Genomic DNA, 16,484 nt, shown 5'->3' with positions numbered 1-16,484 from the left:
TGATAATCCGCTGAAGCCCACGGTCATCTCTTTTGCTGGTGCATCTTCTCCTGCCACATTTTGCCCTTCCTCTAGACTTTCCATTGATATGCTTGGACACAGCACTCTGTGAACAACCAGCCTCCTTAGCTATGAACTTTTGTGGCTTACTCATCCTATGTAGGGTATCAATGATGGTCTTCTGGCCAGTTGTCATGTCTGCAGTCTTCCCCATATTGAACCGAACTGAGACAATTGAACCAAACTGAAGCAATTTAATGACACCTGGGGAAGCCTGTGCAGGTGATTTGAGTTTAGTAGATTATTAGTGTGTGACACTCAGTTTAAAACATTCATGCCCTGCAAAATTTGGGCTGATTTCTTCACAGTATTCTAATTTTTTGAATTCCTGTTTTCGTGGGTTTAATGAGCTGGAAGCCCAAATTATGTAAAAATAAACAAATACTTGAAATCGTTTAAATTGTGGGCTCTGAATCTACACTGCGTTCCAAATTATTATGCAAATTGTATTTAAGTATCATAAAGATTAAATCCTGTGTTTTTCCGTTAAACTCATGGATGGTATTGTGTCTCAGGGCTCTGTGGATCACTGAAATCAATCACATACTTCTGTGATAAGTAGTTGGCCAGGTGAGCCCAATTAAAGGAAAAACTACTTAAGAAGAATGTTCCACATTATTAAGCAGACCACCATTTTCAAGCAATATGGGAAAGAAAAAGGACCTCTCTGCTGCTGAAAAGCGTGAAATAGTTGAATGCCTTGGACAAGGTATGAAAACCTTAGATATTTCACGAAAACTTAAGCGTGATCATCGTACCATTAAGAGATTTGTGGCTGATTCAGAGTACACACGGGTTCATGCAGATAAAGGCAAAATAAGGAAGGTTTCTGCTAGACAAACACGCCGGATTATGAGAGCAGCTGCTAAAATGCCATTACATAGCAGCAAACAGGTATTTGAAGCTGCTGGTGTCGCTGAAGTCCCACGAACATCAAGGTGTCGGATCCTCCAGAGGGTTGCAGTTCTGCATAAACCTTTTATTCGACCACCCCTAAACAATGCTCACAAGCAGAAACGGCTGCAGTGGGCCCAGAAATACATGAAGACCAATTTTCAAACAGTCTTGTTCACTGATGAGCGCCGTGCAACCCTGGATGGTCCAGATGGATGGAGTAGTGGATGGTTGGTGCATGGCCACCATGTCCCAACAAGGCTGCGACGTCAGCAAGGAGGTGGTGGAGTCCTGTTTTGGGCTGGAATCATAGGGAAAGATCTGGTCGGCCCCTTTAGGGTCCCTGAAGGTGTGAAAATGACTTCTGCAAAGTATGTTGAGCTTCTGACTGACCACTTTCTTCCATGGTACAAAAGGAAGAATCGTGCTTTCCGTAACAAAATCATCTTCATGCACGACAATGCACCATCTCATGCTGCAAGGAATACCTCTGCTTCATTGGCTGCTATGGACATAAAAGGGGAGAAACTCATGGTGTGGCCCCCCTCCTCCCCTGACCTCAATCCTATTGAGAATCTCATCCTCAAGCATGAGCATCCTCAAGCAAAAGATCTATGAGGGTGGAAGGCAGTTCACTTCCAAACAGCAACTCTGGGAGGCTGTTCTGACATCCTGCAAAGACATTCAAGCAGAAACTCTCCATAAACTCACAAGTTCTATGGATGCAAGAATTGTGAAGCTGCTATCAAACAAGGGGTCCTATGTTAACATGTAACTTGACCTGTTAAGATGTATTGGATTGGAATAGCTTTTTATTTTAGTAAACATGACCTTATATTGCTGTAAATTCAACAAATTACTATTTTCAGTTCTTTACAAACTAGAAAACGTCTTTAAACTACGTTGTGCATAATAATTTGGAACAGTGCGTTTTAAGTTTTTTATTTTTTTTTAAAATACTGTTTTCATGAGGAGTTTTGTTCAATAACATTTTAAATAAAATTTGACAGCTAATTACTTGAAAATTATGCTGATCATCATTTGCATCACGTACTTTGGAAAATCAAACAAAAACATCATTTGCATAATAATTTGGAACGCAGTGTATAATCTATGAAAGTTTAACTTTTTGAATGGAATTATGGAAATTAAACAACTTTTCCATGACATTCTAATTTTTTGGAAAGTGTCTGTATTACAATTTTTTTCAATTCAACTTTTGACAAGCTTTCGGCGACCTAACTTTGGGTCCCGACCAACTAGTTGAGAATCACTGATTTAGAGATATCATGATGATGATGATGACAGGTGGCGGAACGTGCGCTCTACTACTGGAACAACGAGTACATCATGAGCTTGATCAGTGACAACACCGCCAACATTCTTCCAATCATGTTTCCCGCCCTCTACAAGAACTCCAAGAGCCACTGGAACAAGTAACACACACACACACACACACACACACACACGCAGGACCGTGCATCGACTCAGAAGAAATGAGGGAAACTTCCCTTAATTTATTTTCCCACTTTTTTGTTCTTTCTATCTGTTGGTCTTCAACAAGTGCATGGAGTGAAGCTGAACATGTGAGGTGGAAATGCCCGTGACTTACTGTTTTTAGCTAAGCCAATAAGTCATGCAGTCCATTTCTTAAAAGTAATCTGCATCAGTATTTTTTTCAGCATTCAACAGTTGGACATGTGCATCGAAAAGTTTAGACAAGGTCAAATGATCGTCACCAGCACAGGTTATACAGTCGTCCCTCGCAATATCGCGGTTCGATTATCGCTTCCTCACTACATCACGTTTTTCAGAAATTAATGAATAAATGATGGCTGTTTGGTGGTAGACTATGGCTTGGTGGCGGAAATTCATTTATCACAGTCGGGTCTGGAAACCAATCCCCCCCCCCCCCCCCCCCCCCCCCCCCCCCCCGGACAGTAAGTCATTTGTGTGTGTGTCAGAACCATCCACGGCCTCATCTACAACGCTCTCAAACTTTTCATGGAGATGAACCAAAAGCTGTTTGACGACTGCACTCAGCAGTACAAGACCGACAAACACAAGTGAGACTCCACAGCACAGCACAGCTCAGCTCCTCTTCTCCGCTGATGTGACTTTGTCAATGTTTTGTGTGCAGGGAAAAACACAAGATGAGGGAGAGAGAAGAAGTCTGGCTGAAACTGGAAGGCCTGGCAAGACACAATCCTCAGGTACACTCACCCGTTTGTTTGGCATTCTGTTTTTTTTGTATCATAGTTCTGCATGAGGGCTGCATTTTGGCCTCACAGTCAGGAGATCAAGGTTTCAAATCTCTGTTTTGGGCATTTTTGTGTGGAGTTTGCACACTGTCTTGTTGTGTGGGTTTACCAGGGTGTACCCCCATCTCTCACCCAAAGCGTGACCCTAATTACTGCATGGTCAAGCAAGTTCAAGTTGTATCAGGTAACTTATAGGAAAACTGCACTTTTTTCAAAGTTTGCCCATCATCCACAATCCTTATGTGAGACACGAACACGTCTTTCTCTTTTCTGTGCATGCTAAATATATAAGAACAGCTAAAAAGAGACTACTATTTGCATGCATAACGCACCTATTCCGCCTCTAAAAATTGCCAACGTTCGTTTACGCAATGTGACCTGCATACGTGCATTAATTACCTGCCTTTGTTGATGTTTTTATTTAGAAAGCACGGAAAAGAGAATGTGTGTTTGTCTCACATAAGGATTGTGGATGATAGCAAAATTCCAAAGAAAGTACACATTCCATTTTAACCCTTTAAGCAGCAAAGTCGCAAAATTGCGACAAGCAACATTGCAAGCCATTTCTGCAAATATGGAGCCTCATGTAGTTTACATCAGGAGATGGCGGGCATCTGTAACTTCAATCTGAGAAACATTTGTGGGCGTTCGTGTGTAAAGTTTAGAAGTAAAAGACTTTGAAGCCCCTTGTGTGTGCGGCAGCCAGTTGGCTCTCCATGACAGTCCACACGCAGCATAATTGAGCCGATGCTTTGCTAAACTGTGTTCAGCGTGGCGGGGACGTGGTGGGTTGTCAAAACACCACGAATGGTGAGGGGGGGTAGCGGGAATGTAAAAAAATGCAGCAATAGCAGCATACACGGTACGATCCGCGGGAGACTCCTCAGCAAAGAATACACTGCTGATAGATATGACCTAAGAATACAATGATGAGTGAGAATATTCACAGGCATGATCGATAGATAGATACTATCTACAGTATGTAATAATAGCCATTGAGGCAGCAGTGGTGTAGAAGATCCTGCTGTAAATGATGATGGCTGGGTTTACTTGAGAGATGAGGAAGAGTATCACAAGTGGATGAGACATTTTGGTGAGCCTATTGATGAGCTGGTATCATGGCAACAGGGATCTGACAAATTCTGAGCCTGGCTATGTCATAATATGCACATTAGATGAGTAAATTTACTCACACCCACAAACTGTGGGTCATATTGATGCTTTTTCTAATTTACAGTATGCCTTTATCTCTAACCATTTTCAAGCAACACCCTTTTGAAATAGTAATGTCAAAACTGAAAAAAACTCAAAATGTGACACAACAAATGATAAATGAACTGCTTTTGTCTCATTTTGTGGGTTGGCTTTTTCTCACAGAGCAATAAACTCCTCCCTCTCCGCCCTGGACTCCACCCACAGGAAGCGGTCAGTGCTTTTATTTTTAGTCATTGGCTGTGTTTCAAATGGAATACTTCCATCAGTACACTTCAATGAGTATACTGTGTACACTGTGCACTTTGTTTCTGACAGTGTGGTGCTGTCCCATATCTATTACTGTCAGTGTACACTTAACGAGAAATAAGTCACAATATTTGCCACCACCTTCTTATGTTCACTATTTTCCATTGCTATGTGTTGCTCCATAGCTACCATTATTTGAAGTTAGTCCCTCCCTTCTTCTACATGGCCAAGATGGCAACTATTGAGGGTGGTCAGTGACCATCACAGTACACTCACTATTTTGAGTACAACATCCAAGTACTGTCAGTGCACTGCATTTTGCAGCACTTTTCAGAGTGAAAGCATTTACGCACTTTGAGACCAAGTACACAAGTGCGCCAACTGAGACACAGCTGTTGGTTAATGTTCTGTTGTTGTAGTTCCTATGCTGAGTTGTGTGTGTGTGTGTGTGTGTAGCTGGCGTCCTGCTCAGCAAGCGTGGACGCAGATGTCCTGACACTGGAGGACATTCAGCTGCTGAAGAAGACGGTGGCAAGCCAAGCAGCGCTGGTAAATAGATTTGTCTCAACGTTGGGAGGAGCCAACGTAACAGCAGTTTGTTTGTGGTCAGGCCGTGAAGGACGCCAAGAAGGACAAGGTGGTGATGAGGAGGAAGTCGGAACTCCCGCAGGACGTTTACACAATCAAAGCTCTGGAGGCGCACAAGAGGGCTGAGGAGTACCTAACAGCCAATCAGGAGGCTCTCTGACTGAGGGAGGCGGTCCACGATGCCGCCCCCGCCCCCCTCCTGGCTTTGAGGCCGTCATGGAGGAAGTTGACCAGAGCGCCATCAGGGCGGAGCTAGTTGCAAGCAGCTGCTAAGCTCCGCCTCCTGGTGGCAGAGCCACTCGGCCTGCAACTGCTTGGCAAGCGCATGGTAGGCCACGCCCACTTGAAGCCGTCTCTACCTGGAGTCGACTTCAGGTGCTCGTGAGGCGTCAAGTATGGTCACATGATACCAACGAGTCAAATTAGCTGCGTTGGTCTTTGGATTCTTGCATCACGTGTTTTGAGATCTGGATCACTTGTGATTACTTCACCGTCACTCCACCAGGGGGCGGAGCCAGCAAACCAGCCGTCAATGCTGCTGCCCCTTGTGGTTGTGGTGTGTAACTACTACTGGCTGCGATTCATCCAATAGATGTCACATGACCTCCTTTCAACATTGTGATTGGTCTGTACATCAGTTCCATGAAACACAAAACAGCAGAGATCCTGGTTGTGGTTTGTAGACTTGTCGATGTCCACATGGAACACAGCAGCTCTAATAAACACATCCTCAATATTGTACATGCTCATGTTTGTCCCGGACATGTACTACACCAGTGGTCACCAACCTTTTTGAGACCAAGATCCCTGGTCTCAGCCGTGAACATGCGCAAGATCTACCCCCCCCCCTCCCCCCCCACTCCGTGTGTGTGTCTCTACATAAGTGGTTGGATAGCTCAGTTCGTAACGCATCCATGGGGGCTTGGGTTCGATTCCAGCAGGGGTACAATGAGGATTGTACAATAAGGCATAACATCTTCCAGTTGGGTCCTTAGGCAAGACACTACTAACTACCTCATGATGAGTGATACAGAACAGAGAGACATACCGGCTCAGACGTCGCCCGGGTCAACAAGGGGGGGGGGGATCGGTGTCCTAGTGTACCTCCGGCCGGGTTTTGGGGACTGGGCTCCTTGCTGGGGCTTGCGGGTTGCCTGGATAGTGGCGAGGCGTACGAAGTGTTCAGTGGACAAATGCGTGCCTGTTGGTCGCTCTCCGGGAGATGAGCACACGGATGTGAATACAGTCAAACCTGTCTTAGCGGCCACCTGTATAGAATGGCCACTGAAAAATCCCCCGCAGAAAATTTGCGTGTTATGGACCCTGTGTATAGCAGTTACCTGTCTAACGCGGCCACCCATTTTGTATCCCTTGGTGAATATCTGACCGCATATAGCGGCCAAAATGCCGACTCAAGCAGAAGCTTCATGCACGAAAAAGTTTCGTTTAAGCAATGAAGCCGTCGTGTGTAGACTTTAATTACTGAGTCGTAGCTCAGTCACAATCATTCACAAGATCCACACAAACTGTCAGTTGTTCCACATAAAAAAAGCCGTCTTCTTTAGAGCTTGTTGCAGACAGTGACATCGTTTATTTCTTGGTGAGACAATGTGCACTGGTCAATACTGTAATTGCCCTTGTTGTGGGGAACTCATGTCGCCGATGCACTTTAATCGCTTTATTAACAGTGGTTTATTAACCTAGTAGTTCTTTACAACTTTTATTTTAATATGTGCGCACACAAATTCAAAATGGCTGCCAACCTGCCTATAACGGCCACCTTTGCCGTTTCCCTTTAGTGGCCGCTATAGACAGGTTTGACTGTACTTTTTTTTTTTTTATTATTATGTCCTCGCCATCGACCGGCAAACTCCCAAAGATTGACTAGTAGCTCACGATCGACGGGTTGGCGACCCCTGGACTAGACAGAACATTCAATAACGCCTACAACTGCAAAACCAGTCTCTTAGAATATTGTTTATTCTTCATTTTAATAGTTAATCCTGATCACCACCCAATGTAGGACTCTTACCGGCCGTGCTCATCACACACATACACAAAAAGATAAAAATACATGTCAGACTGTCAAAAGAAGAAGAAAACTGAATTTTAGGAATGACTTGACATTTCTTGTCAGAAATCCATCACGACAAATTTGCTTCCGCGCTCTGGTACGCTGCCTTCCTGATGCAGACGTCGTGACTCACCACAGGCATACTGGTTGTGGCACTCAGGTGTTATTGCAGCGCGTACGCTGCATGGTGGCGACGCCGTGGCGGCTCTGCAGGGTGCGCTGCACGACGTCCCGCCACTGGTCGTCTGAGATCTCCCGGGCCCACGGCGGAACACCCAATGACGGCAACGCCACCGTCGCCATGGTCCTTTTCACCAGCTCCACATGAGCTAGAGGAGCACACAGGAAGTGATGTCACACATTAGCTTGGCAAGCAGTCAAACGTTGAAGCATCCCATTTGACTTTTTGAAGACAAACTCCTTACTTGTCTTAGCTAATTAGCAAAAACAAACAGACATCAATGTGACGCTTCATTAGGGTTTAATCATTAAAAACAAAACTTACCAGCATCCATGGGGATAGAGGCGTGGCTTCTCTCTGCTGCCGCCCCTTCTGGGTCCTCCTCCTCATCGCTGTCGGGGGGCGGGGCTTCAGGGAGGTGCAGACCCATCACCTGCAGGTAAAAAAAAAAAAAAAAGCCGTCATCCTTTGCAAATACCTGACCTTAATAGCACGAATGGTTAAATGGTATAAAAACATGGTCTCGCCTCCATCCTGTGCTGCAGACTCCCGCCGTGAGAAGGCGCCTCCCCCCCGTCGTCCCCGTCCTGGCTGAGAGGCTGGTACGAGTACCCACCTGCGTTGTTGGCTTCATCCTCCTCCAAATCCACCTGTCCCCCTCCCTCTTCCTCCTCGCCACCGCTCCACACTGCCCCCGCCGCCAGGCCTCCGTCGCATGGACTCTTGTCCTCGTCCTCAGCAGTTGGAAAGACTCGCTCAGGTCCCATGGCGGGGACCAGCACTGCAGACATCAGACATCGGCTGTCATACACTATTCTATGTAAGGTGAAAAGGCCAGTCATGGGCGATAATGCGCATGCGCAACTACTTCTTCGAAACAGGACAGGTAAGGAAATGTTTTCATCAACAAATAAGAACACAAGACTGGAAAAAGCAGATTCTAGTCCCTCTGGCTTCCCGCAGCCTTCCTCATCTTTGCTAACTGTTCGTGTCTTTCATCTGCTACGACGTCCACCAACTGTGATCAAGTCTTCAGAAACCCAACGCGTCGTTTGCTGACATGATTCAGAGTTATGTACTTTTAAGTTCGTGCGCCTCACCTGTCTGGAAGTCACCTGTTTGTGCGTGACGAGCTGCTGCACCAGGCTAGCATGGACGCTATAGCATCAAGTCTAGCTGGGTGGGCGGCGCGTATGGTGACGTCACTGAGCGCGTCAGCATTGACCAGCCGAAAGTCAAATCCTTTGAAGCAGAAAACGGGATCATGATGACGAAGGACAAACCGACATTATTACTATTATTGTTGTTAAATCCACGAAATATTTTAATCCAATTACAACAATCACAACAATCCGATGACCAACAAAGAAGCTGTGACACAGCAACTCTAAAGATTGTGTATTTAGCAGGATGACTTACGCCAGGACGACCTCCATATTTTGGTCTAAATCAATATAAACGATATCAATATGTGCATTTCCACTAAGAGTTATGAGAGCGTTATACACGTATATGGGTCACACAGGAAATATTGCTGGGCTTCAAGTGACGTCACATCCGTTTATCAATTCTGCCTCAAAGAGATGGGGGGCGGCAAACAAGCGTATTCTTAATTGTAAGTCATGTGAAATCAGAGCAAGAAATACCGCATAGATACACCGCCATCGCATGTGGAAATGAATCAAATGCATTTCGGAAAACGCTATTACTAAGAGTCAATCAGAACGGGGGAAAAACTTCAGGAGACGCTGAGAAGCCACCTTTTTCGGCTTTTGCTAACCAGCTGTCGCTCTAGTCGAGTGGAGCCGAGTAAACAGGCTCCAGTTTACAGTGAGCAACAAGTACAATTTATACTAAAATCACAGTTAAAATATTGTTGAGTATTCATGCACACTGACCGCAATTTGTTACAAGCATTATTTTCATTATGTCTGACACTGAAACAAGCTTTCATTGCTTTTCAGCTGTTTTCACTATTTTATGCATCGCATCATGTACACACACAATTGAAGCAAATAATTTCAACGACATGCACCGTTATTCGCTTTCATTTCCAAACTATTGCACAAACAATAGTGTGTGTGTAAGTGGCCATCGCTTATGCTTGGACCCCCACCCCCGTCTGCTCACCGGAACTGCCTCTGGGTCACGTGGTTGAAACAGCCTTAAAAACACAGTCTTAATTTTAATCCAGTTAATTAGTGTAGTGTAAACTACTACAGTTTGTGTTTGACAATCTGGTGAGTCATCTGGATGCTGGTGGTCGCTCTAGTGTCCAGTAGAACTCTGAAGGTTCAGGATCTGGTGGGAAGCGGACTCAACAAGGTCAAGAAGGATGATTTTGTATGTTTGAGCCGCTTGAGTTCTATGGCTCTGTGTCTATGGCAGACAACTTCCCGACCAGCCTGCGGCTTCTGGTTCTGACCGAGAACCACATCAACCCCAAACTGCAGCAGAGGATGGCCAACCTGCTGACTGAAGGTGACGAGAAAGACAACAGACGGGGCCCGCCTCTCCAACTACACCCCGTCTCCAGCAGCACGCCTACGCCTATCAGAGACAAGAAACCTCCCCTCCCCAAATAGAACTTTTCTGATGCTGGATCAAGTCTGGTTAGCTTCGTTCTGTCCACTTCTTTAAACTGTACAGACTTCGCCCCCCTGATGTCAGGTCTAGGCGAGAGCTCATTGGCCGAGACTGACATGTGACCTACCCTCCAACAGACAAACTTTCTGATTGTGAGACCAGCCAATCAAAAAATAAACAAATAAACAGGAAGTGTTTGATTTTTTTTTTTTTTTAAATACAAATATTTCTAATACAATCACTGATCTCTGAGCTGTGGATTGAAGGCGCAAGGAAGACGTGTGGAATGTTGCTACGTTTGAATGGCTTAAGTCCAAAATGGGGGCGGGGTGTGTCAAGCTCTTATTTTGATTACATCAGCGTTCATTAACATAACATGAAGGTCCTGTGTGGGCGGGGTCACAGTTCAACTTCCTGTCAGCTGCGTGCAGGAAGTTGATGCGAGAGTCGGCATAGTTCTGCTGCGCTCGCCGTCGCCTCCAGGGGGCGTGGCCACAGGCTCTGCAATGAGCGTGCAGCACGAAGGTGGCGGTCAACGCGACCGCGCCTGATGTCACCCCCACCAGCACCAGCAGTGAAATTATCTCCGCTCTTGACAGGCCAACGCTGCGCTCGCTGAGTGTCACCCTGAAGAGCACGTCGATGGCATCCGTGCTGTTGCTGCTTCCGCCCTTGGTCAGCTGGTGTCCTCGCCACTCACGCCCGTTGCTGGTCTGCAGCGCCACATCGCAGGTGAGACCGGCAAAGCCCGGCCGGCACACGCAGCGAAAGCTTCCGGCGAGGTCAAGGCAGCGGGCGGCATTGAGACAGGGCCGACTGGCGCAGTCATCCATGTTGACCGTGCAGAACCGTCCGGTGAAGCCGGTGGGGCAAACACACAGGAAGCGGTTGATGGCGTCCAGGCAAGTGGCACCGTTGGCACAAGGCGCCATGGCGCAGTCGTCCACGTCGGTCTCGCAACGTGGCCCGCTGAATCCGGCCAAGCAGCGACAAGTCAGCTGGGCCGCAAAGCCGTGGTCATCTTCGCACTGGCCGCCATTTTGACATGCCGACCTGCAAGAACGTGACATGACTGCTACTAAAGATGGCTGCTGGTCACATGACCAGGCAAAGTTACCTGTTCTGCAGGCATGGCCCCGCCTTCAGCTGACAGTTTGGACCGTAGAAGTCTGGTGGACACACACAGGTGAATTCGCCGCCGTCGTCCATCACACACGTGGCTCCGTTGTGACATGGCTGCCGCGAGCACGCATCAAGGTCTGCAGGAGGATGTGACTTGAGGACATGCATGCGCCAGAATGCAAATATGCAAATGAGGGCCCACCTTTGTCACAAAAACGCCCCCCCCAGCCAGGCAGGCACTCGCATTGCCAAGGCCGCCGGCAGCTTCCGTGGACGCAGCCCGGTGTCGGCACGCAGCGTTGGCAGTGCTCGCCTTCCCAGCCAGGGTCGCACCTGAAGACGGGAAAGAGGTGGGGTCAGGTCACAGGGAGAGGCAGAGCCATGCATGCGGCTGATTGGACAACCACTTTGTGACTCGCCTGCACGCTCCTGAGTCGTCACAGCGACTGTTGGACGTGTCACAGCTGCACTCGTCTCCTGAAGACAGGCCTTCAAAATGTCAACAAAGAACTTCATGAATGTGAACTAAGAACTTGAAATCAAGAAGGAAGGAAAAAGTCAAAGGATCACCTTCACCGTCACACTTGGCTGGCAGGACAAGCAGCAGCAGAATGCATGACAACATGGTGGCCTGTAACACAGAACATCAGAACCTCTAATAATCACCAGAACCTCTGAAATAATCACCAGAACATATGAAATAATCACTAGAACTTCTTCAACAATCACGAGCACCTCTGCAATCATCATTAGAATTTCTGCAACGATCATTGGAACCTCTGCAATAATCATTACAACCCCTGCAGTGATCACTAGAACATCTGCAATAATTGCAAGAACCTGTGCAACCATCATTACAACTTCTGCAACAATTACTAGAACCTCTGTAACGATCATTAAAACCTCTGCAATGATCATTAGAACCTCTAAAATGATCATTAGCACCTCTGCAGTAAACATTAGAACTCTTGCAATGATCACTAGAACATTGACAATAATCACAAGAACCTCTGCAACCATTATTACAATCTCTGCAACCATCATTAGGACATCCTCAATGATTACTAGAACCTCTGCAACCATCATTAGAACTCCTGCAAGGAAGACTAGAACCTCTGTAATGATCATTAGCACCTCTGCAGTAACCATTAGAACCCCTGCAATGATCACTAGCACATCTAATAATCACAAGAACCTCTGCAACCATCACTAGAACTTCTGCAATGATTGCTAGAACTTTTGCAGTGATCATTAGTACTTCTGCAATATTCACTGGAACCCCTGCAATGATTTATTACTAGAACCTCAGCAATGATAACTAGAATCTCTGCAATGATCATTAGCACCACTGCAGTAATCATTAGAAAATCTGCAGTGATCACAAAAAGCTCTTCAACCATCAATAGAACTTCTGCAACGATCATTAGAACCTCTGCAATAATCACGACAACCTTGCAATGATCACCAGATCCACTTCTGAAGTGATCACTAGAAACAATGTACGGTAGTCATCATCAGAACCTCTGCAATGACCACCAGAACCTCTTTAGTAAACACTAGAACCGCTGTATTTAGAGCACCTCTGCAGTTACCACTACTGTACTACCTTTGCAGCAGTAGATCAGCAGAACCTCTGAGGTGACTATTAGAACATCTGCAGCATCCACTAGAACCTCTACCTTGATTAATGGAACTTCTGAAGCTATGTAGTCATCATTAGAACCTGTGCAACTGAGAATGTTTAGTGCAACAAAGAACATTTACAACATATACACTACCAAGTTTTAGAACAATCCAATTTCTCTGGAAGAAAAGTCTACATTTTTAAGTGTAAAGATGGTCTGTCTCTCTTCCATTGTTAATTCCCTTTTTTCTTGCCATTGTTGGAGCAACAAATGACTTTCTCCAGTACAATGCTGTTCATCTGATGTTCACGAGGGTATAGTACCACAGTGTGTTCCGAACACTGTTTTTATGCAGACAAAGGAGGTAGTAAGTACTCCAGGACTTGGAACACCTGTAGAAATTAGTTGCACCGACTGCCAAGGCTTGATCAACCATGATTACTTTAAATCGTTGACCCATTTTGTGGTCACTGAAACAGACCTTTTTGCATAATTCTGAAATACACATTTTTCAGTTTTGGGTAATCTTACCTTGTTTTTAACCCCTGGCACTTAACCACTTAACTTTGTTGCATATCAAGCTATTCATTGGACTTGAACGACTTGAATTTCAATAAATAACTGGAAAATTTGGGGTGCTCTAAAACTTTTGACCGGTAGTGTATATACTGTAAGTTGTAGTGTGTGTTCGGGTGTAAAAACCCACCTGTGTGGAGCTTGTGGTCGTCAGAGGTTCTTTATGGTTTTGTGTGTTGAGGTTCTAACCTGCCAAAAGAAGCGTAGTCAGGGCAGCTGGGATGTTCCTCGTCGTCTCTGAAGTGAGCATCAACACAACACACAAACCACCTGGCAAAGCACAATGGGAGGTTCGGGGGCTGATGATCCCACCCTCAGAATGGCAGCTGAGAGCCCCCCCCCACACACATACACATTTTAACATTTAAGTGGAGGCAAACACGTCCTTCTTGGTGTCTTGGTGTAAAATTCGTAAATAATAACTAGAACCTCTGCAGTCATTATTAAAACCTCTATGGCAGTAGATCACTAGCATCCCTGCAGTCATTATTAGAACCTCTTTAGCAGTAGAACACTAGAACCTCTACAGTCATTATTCAAACTCGTTAGCACCAGAACCTCTATAGCAGTAGAACAGCAAAACGTCTGCAATGACTACCAGAACCTCGACAGTCAGTATTACATTTTAAAAGATGTATAGTATCATAATTGTAATAATAGTACATATAATATCATAATAGTACGCATAATATGAAAGTATATCATCACAATAATGCCATGGCATAATATAACAATAGCTAACGTATAGCATAATAATAGCTTGTATGATACAATAGTACATATAGTATGTATAATATAATAGTATGTAACTATAATATCATAAAAATAATCATGTGTATTGTGTGTAGTCTTCCTTCGAGTTGTCCATGTTTGGAAAAGTTCTTTAACGTCTCAGCTGACGGATGGACACTGGCTGTGACCTCTGACCCTGGCATGCTGCCATTCTAGTCTGATGACACATACTAACGTGCACGCTTAATGCTTACACACACACACACCAGTACATCTGATCAATGCATGCGTGTGCTGTGTGTGAGGAGTCCTGAAGAAAGAGTTACGTGTGCTGATTGGAAAGATTGCGTCCAAGGGAGCAGCTGCTGCCACTTGAACGAGCCAACCACCACCCCGGCCTTCAACATTCCTGCCAACGTTCCCATTCCTCGCAGGAGTGTGGCATCCGATCTGGATTGTTGTGGAGCAGCTGGGCATTGTCCTCGTCTTTCTTTTGCACGCCCATAATCTTCTCAGCAGCTGCTGTGTGTGTGTTTGTGTGTGTGCGTGTGGACATGTTTTGTCCAAAGAGAATTCCAAAGTAAAGCAACAGGAGCGAACAGACGATGAAGTGGAGGATCTTCATGACATGTTTCTTTCCATACATCTGCAGTGCACTCCTCAGCCACACAGGAAAGCTCTTTTCAAAAGATGTACTGTATTTCGTCTTGTTGAGGCATTAAATGACTTGTCAATGGCGGACCGAGACACTGCAAGGTGTCTCTCCAATCAGTTTCTCCAGTAGGAGCTTTAATTGATGAGTTCCTTCCCTCAAATTTAAGAAGGTGGTGATCACCTGCTTTAGTGACCGGCTGGAAAGAAAACCTGCAGTGTCTTGGCCCTCCATGGCACAAGTTTGACACCCCTGCATTAAATGATGACCAGGATGCTTCATAATGACTTAATGAAGTGCTCAAAAAGTAGTGCTAATAAACCAAAATATGAATAATTCTCCTACTACAACAGTTTGACTAGTTGTCTTTTTTCGTAAAAGCTTATTATTGACACGTCGTCAATTTTGAATGGGAAGCAGCAGAAGAAAAAGCAGGTTTGTAAACAAAACGTAAAATAAATAAAAACTCGACGTGTCTCAAACACTGATCTGTATTATATATCTGGATAGCTCATACAAGCCGCTGAAGCCAAAGAGACGTCATCTTACCACTCACATCCCGACTACATTGGCACAGCGTACATAGTGTACAAAGCAGAGGCTCGCAGAACATCTACTGTATATTTTACATTAAAAGCGGGGAGATTCTCCCATTCCTTCAAGTAACGCAACCATCGTCCCTTAAAAACGATTTGATACGTTATTCTCTATCTTTTGGCTATATTAAATGTACTTTTCCCCCTTCCAATTCTCATTGCCTTTGGGACAAAATTCTCCTCTGCCCCCTGGCTCAGCACTCCCCTATAGCAATGCATACTTTTACTCCTCTAGAAAGAGATTTTAATTTGAACTGCATATCCCATCCCTTTTTCCACTAAAATCCATGGTCATGATCCTTTACTTTTATTCCTACTTTCATACAATTCACTATGCTCTCGTCTGTACAAAATATGAATCATAAAAGAGAGTGACTTTGGACAAGTTTTAAAATCATTTAACATTTTTCTGATTTTTTTTGTTTGTGTTATGAAATACAAATAACATCTTTTTCTGATATAGAAATATATTTTAACAAAAAACACAGGAATAATATGTAATAACCATAATGTGTAATAACCATAAACACATACATGGCTTGCTAACTGCACTGTATACAATGCCTGGTAAGCATCATGGAAGCACTGAGATTCTCCCATTCCTTCAAGTAACGCAACCTTCGTCTCTTAAAAAAAATACATATATCATGATATAACAAAAAAGTACGTAAATTTCCTCTTAGCTATTATAGAGCTATATAAACGTATCAATTCTGGACATACATTTAATCAGAGGAATTTTACACGATCGAAAATATCTGAGAGATTAACAGTACAAAACCCTTAAATTATCAATCATAAATCTAAATTTCAATCATACTTACAGGTGAAATTTTCGTCTGCAGCCTTTGAACTGGCGATTTGTGCAGTTAATAGCTTCACATGCAGGCATCTTTAGTCAAAATTTGTGTCCAATCCGAATTAATAAAAGAAGTTCACCACAAAAGTTTGTCGAGAAGTGTTTCTTGCGAGTGGCAATATGGCGGCCGTGTGGCTTCACAAGTCATAACCCAATGAGCTATCCAGATATATAATACAGATCAGTGGTCTCAAACAAATCAAGTCTAGCGATCATG

At 44.7% G+C, this 16,484-nt stretch overlaps 4 protein-coding genes across 7 annotated transcripts in view; 2 read left to right on the top strand and 2 right to left on the bottom strand.

The window, feature by feature from the left end:
- ppp2r5d (protein phosphatase 2, regulatory subunit B', delta) overlaps nt 1-6,003 on the top strand; it is a 14,206-nt gene extending 8,203 nt beyond the window's left edge. For both annotated transcript variants that reach the window (XM_054797879.1, XM_054797878.1), the window contains exons 12-17: nt 2,263-2,390; nt 2,919-3,020; nt 3,095-3,167; nt 4,593-4,640; nt 5,133-5,225; nt 5,287-6,003. In XM_054797879.1, the coding sequence (XP_054653854.1) occupies nt 2,263-2,390; nt 2,919-3,020; nt 3,095-3,167; nt 4,593-4,640; nt 5,133-5,225; nt 5,287-5,424 (582 nt within the window). In that variant the 3' untranslated portion in view covers nt 5,425-6,003. The remainder of the gene's footprint in view (nt 1-2,262; nt 2,391-2,918; nt 3,021-3,094; nt 3,168-4,592; nt 4,641-5,132; nt 5,226-5,286) is intronic.
- A 151-nt stretch (nt 6,004-6,154) lies between these two features.
- Nucleotides 6,155-10,268, top strand: lrrc73 (leucine rich repeat containing 73). Its single transcript, XM_054797885.1, has 2 exons — nt 6,155-8,405; nt 9,908-10,268. The coding sequence occupies exons 1-2, from the start codon at nt 8,285-8,287 to the stop codon at nt 10,102-10,104; spliced, it is 318 nt and encodes a 105-aa protein (XP_054653860.1). The 5' UTR covers nt 6,155-8,284; the 3' UTR covers nt 10,105-10,268.
- Nucleotides 6,833-8,749, bottom strand: mea1 (male-enhanced antigen 1). 2 transcript variants are annotated; one of them, XM_054797884.1, is made up of 4 exons: nt 8,620-8,749; nt 8,047-8,300; nt 7,844-7,952; nt 6,833-7,667 (listed from the first exon to the last, which is right to left on the bottom strand). In XM_054797884.1, the coding sequence occupies exons 2-4, from the start codon at nt 8,284-8,286 to the stop codon at nt 7,495-7,497; spliced, it is 522 nt and encodes a 173-aa protein (XP_054653859.1). In that variant the 5' UTR covers nt 8,287-8,300; nt 8,620-8,749; the 3' UTR covers nt 6,833-7,494. The 2 variants fall into 2 exon arrangements, with proteins under 2 accessions (XP_054653859.1, XP_054653858.1); XM_054797883.1 differs by lacking the exon at nt 8,620-8,749 and having other exon boundaries at nt 8,047-8,310.
- dlk2 (delta-like 2 homolog (Drosophila)) lies at nt 9,513-16,342 on the bottom strand. 2 transcript variants are annotated; one of them, XM_054797880.1, is made up of 7 exons: nt 16,233-16,342; nt 13,559-13,617; nt 11,798-11,858; nt 11,647-11,716; nt 11,430-11,560; nt 11,223-11,364; nt 9,513-11,158 (listed from the first exon to the last, which is right to left on the bottom strand). In XM_054797880.1, the coding sequence occupies exons 3-7, from the start codon at nt 11,850-11,852 to the stop codon at nt 10,462-10,464; spliced, it is 1,095 nt and encodes a 364-aa protein (XP_054653855.1). In that variant the 5' UTR covers nt 11,853-11,858; nt 13,559-13,617; nt 16,233-16,342; the 3' UTR covers nt 9,513-10,461. The 2 variants fall into 2 exon arrangements, with proteins under 2 accessions (XP_054653855.1, XP_054653856.1); XM_054797881.1 differs by lacking the exon at nt 16,233-16,342 and having other exon boundaries at nt 11,647-11,704; nt 13,559-16,175.
- Nucleotides 16,343-16,484: the final 142 nt, after the last annotated feature.

The sequence above is a fragment of the Dunckerocampus dactyliophorus genome, chromosome 14, assembly GCF_027744805.1.
Source record: "Dunckerocampus dactyliophorus isolate RoL2022-P2 chromosome 14, RoL_Ddac_1.1, whole genome shotgun sequence".
NCBI classification, from domain to species: Eukaryota; Metazoa; Chordata; class Actinopteri; order Syngnathiformes; family Syngnathidae; genus Dunckerocampus; species Dunckerocampus dactyliophorus.
The sequence above is the reverse complement of the archived record's forward strand: the minus strand, read 5'-3'. Positions and strand labels throughout refer to the sequence as shown.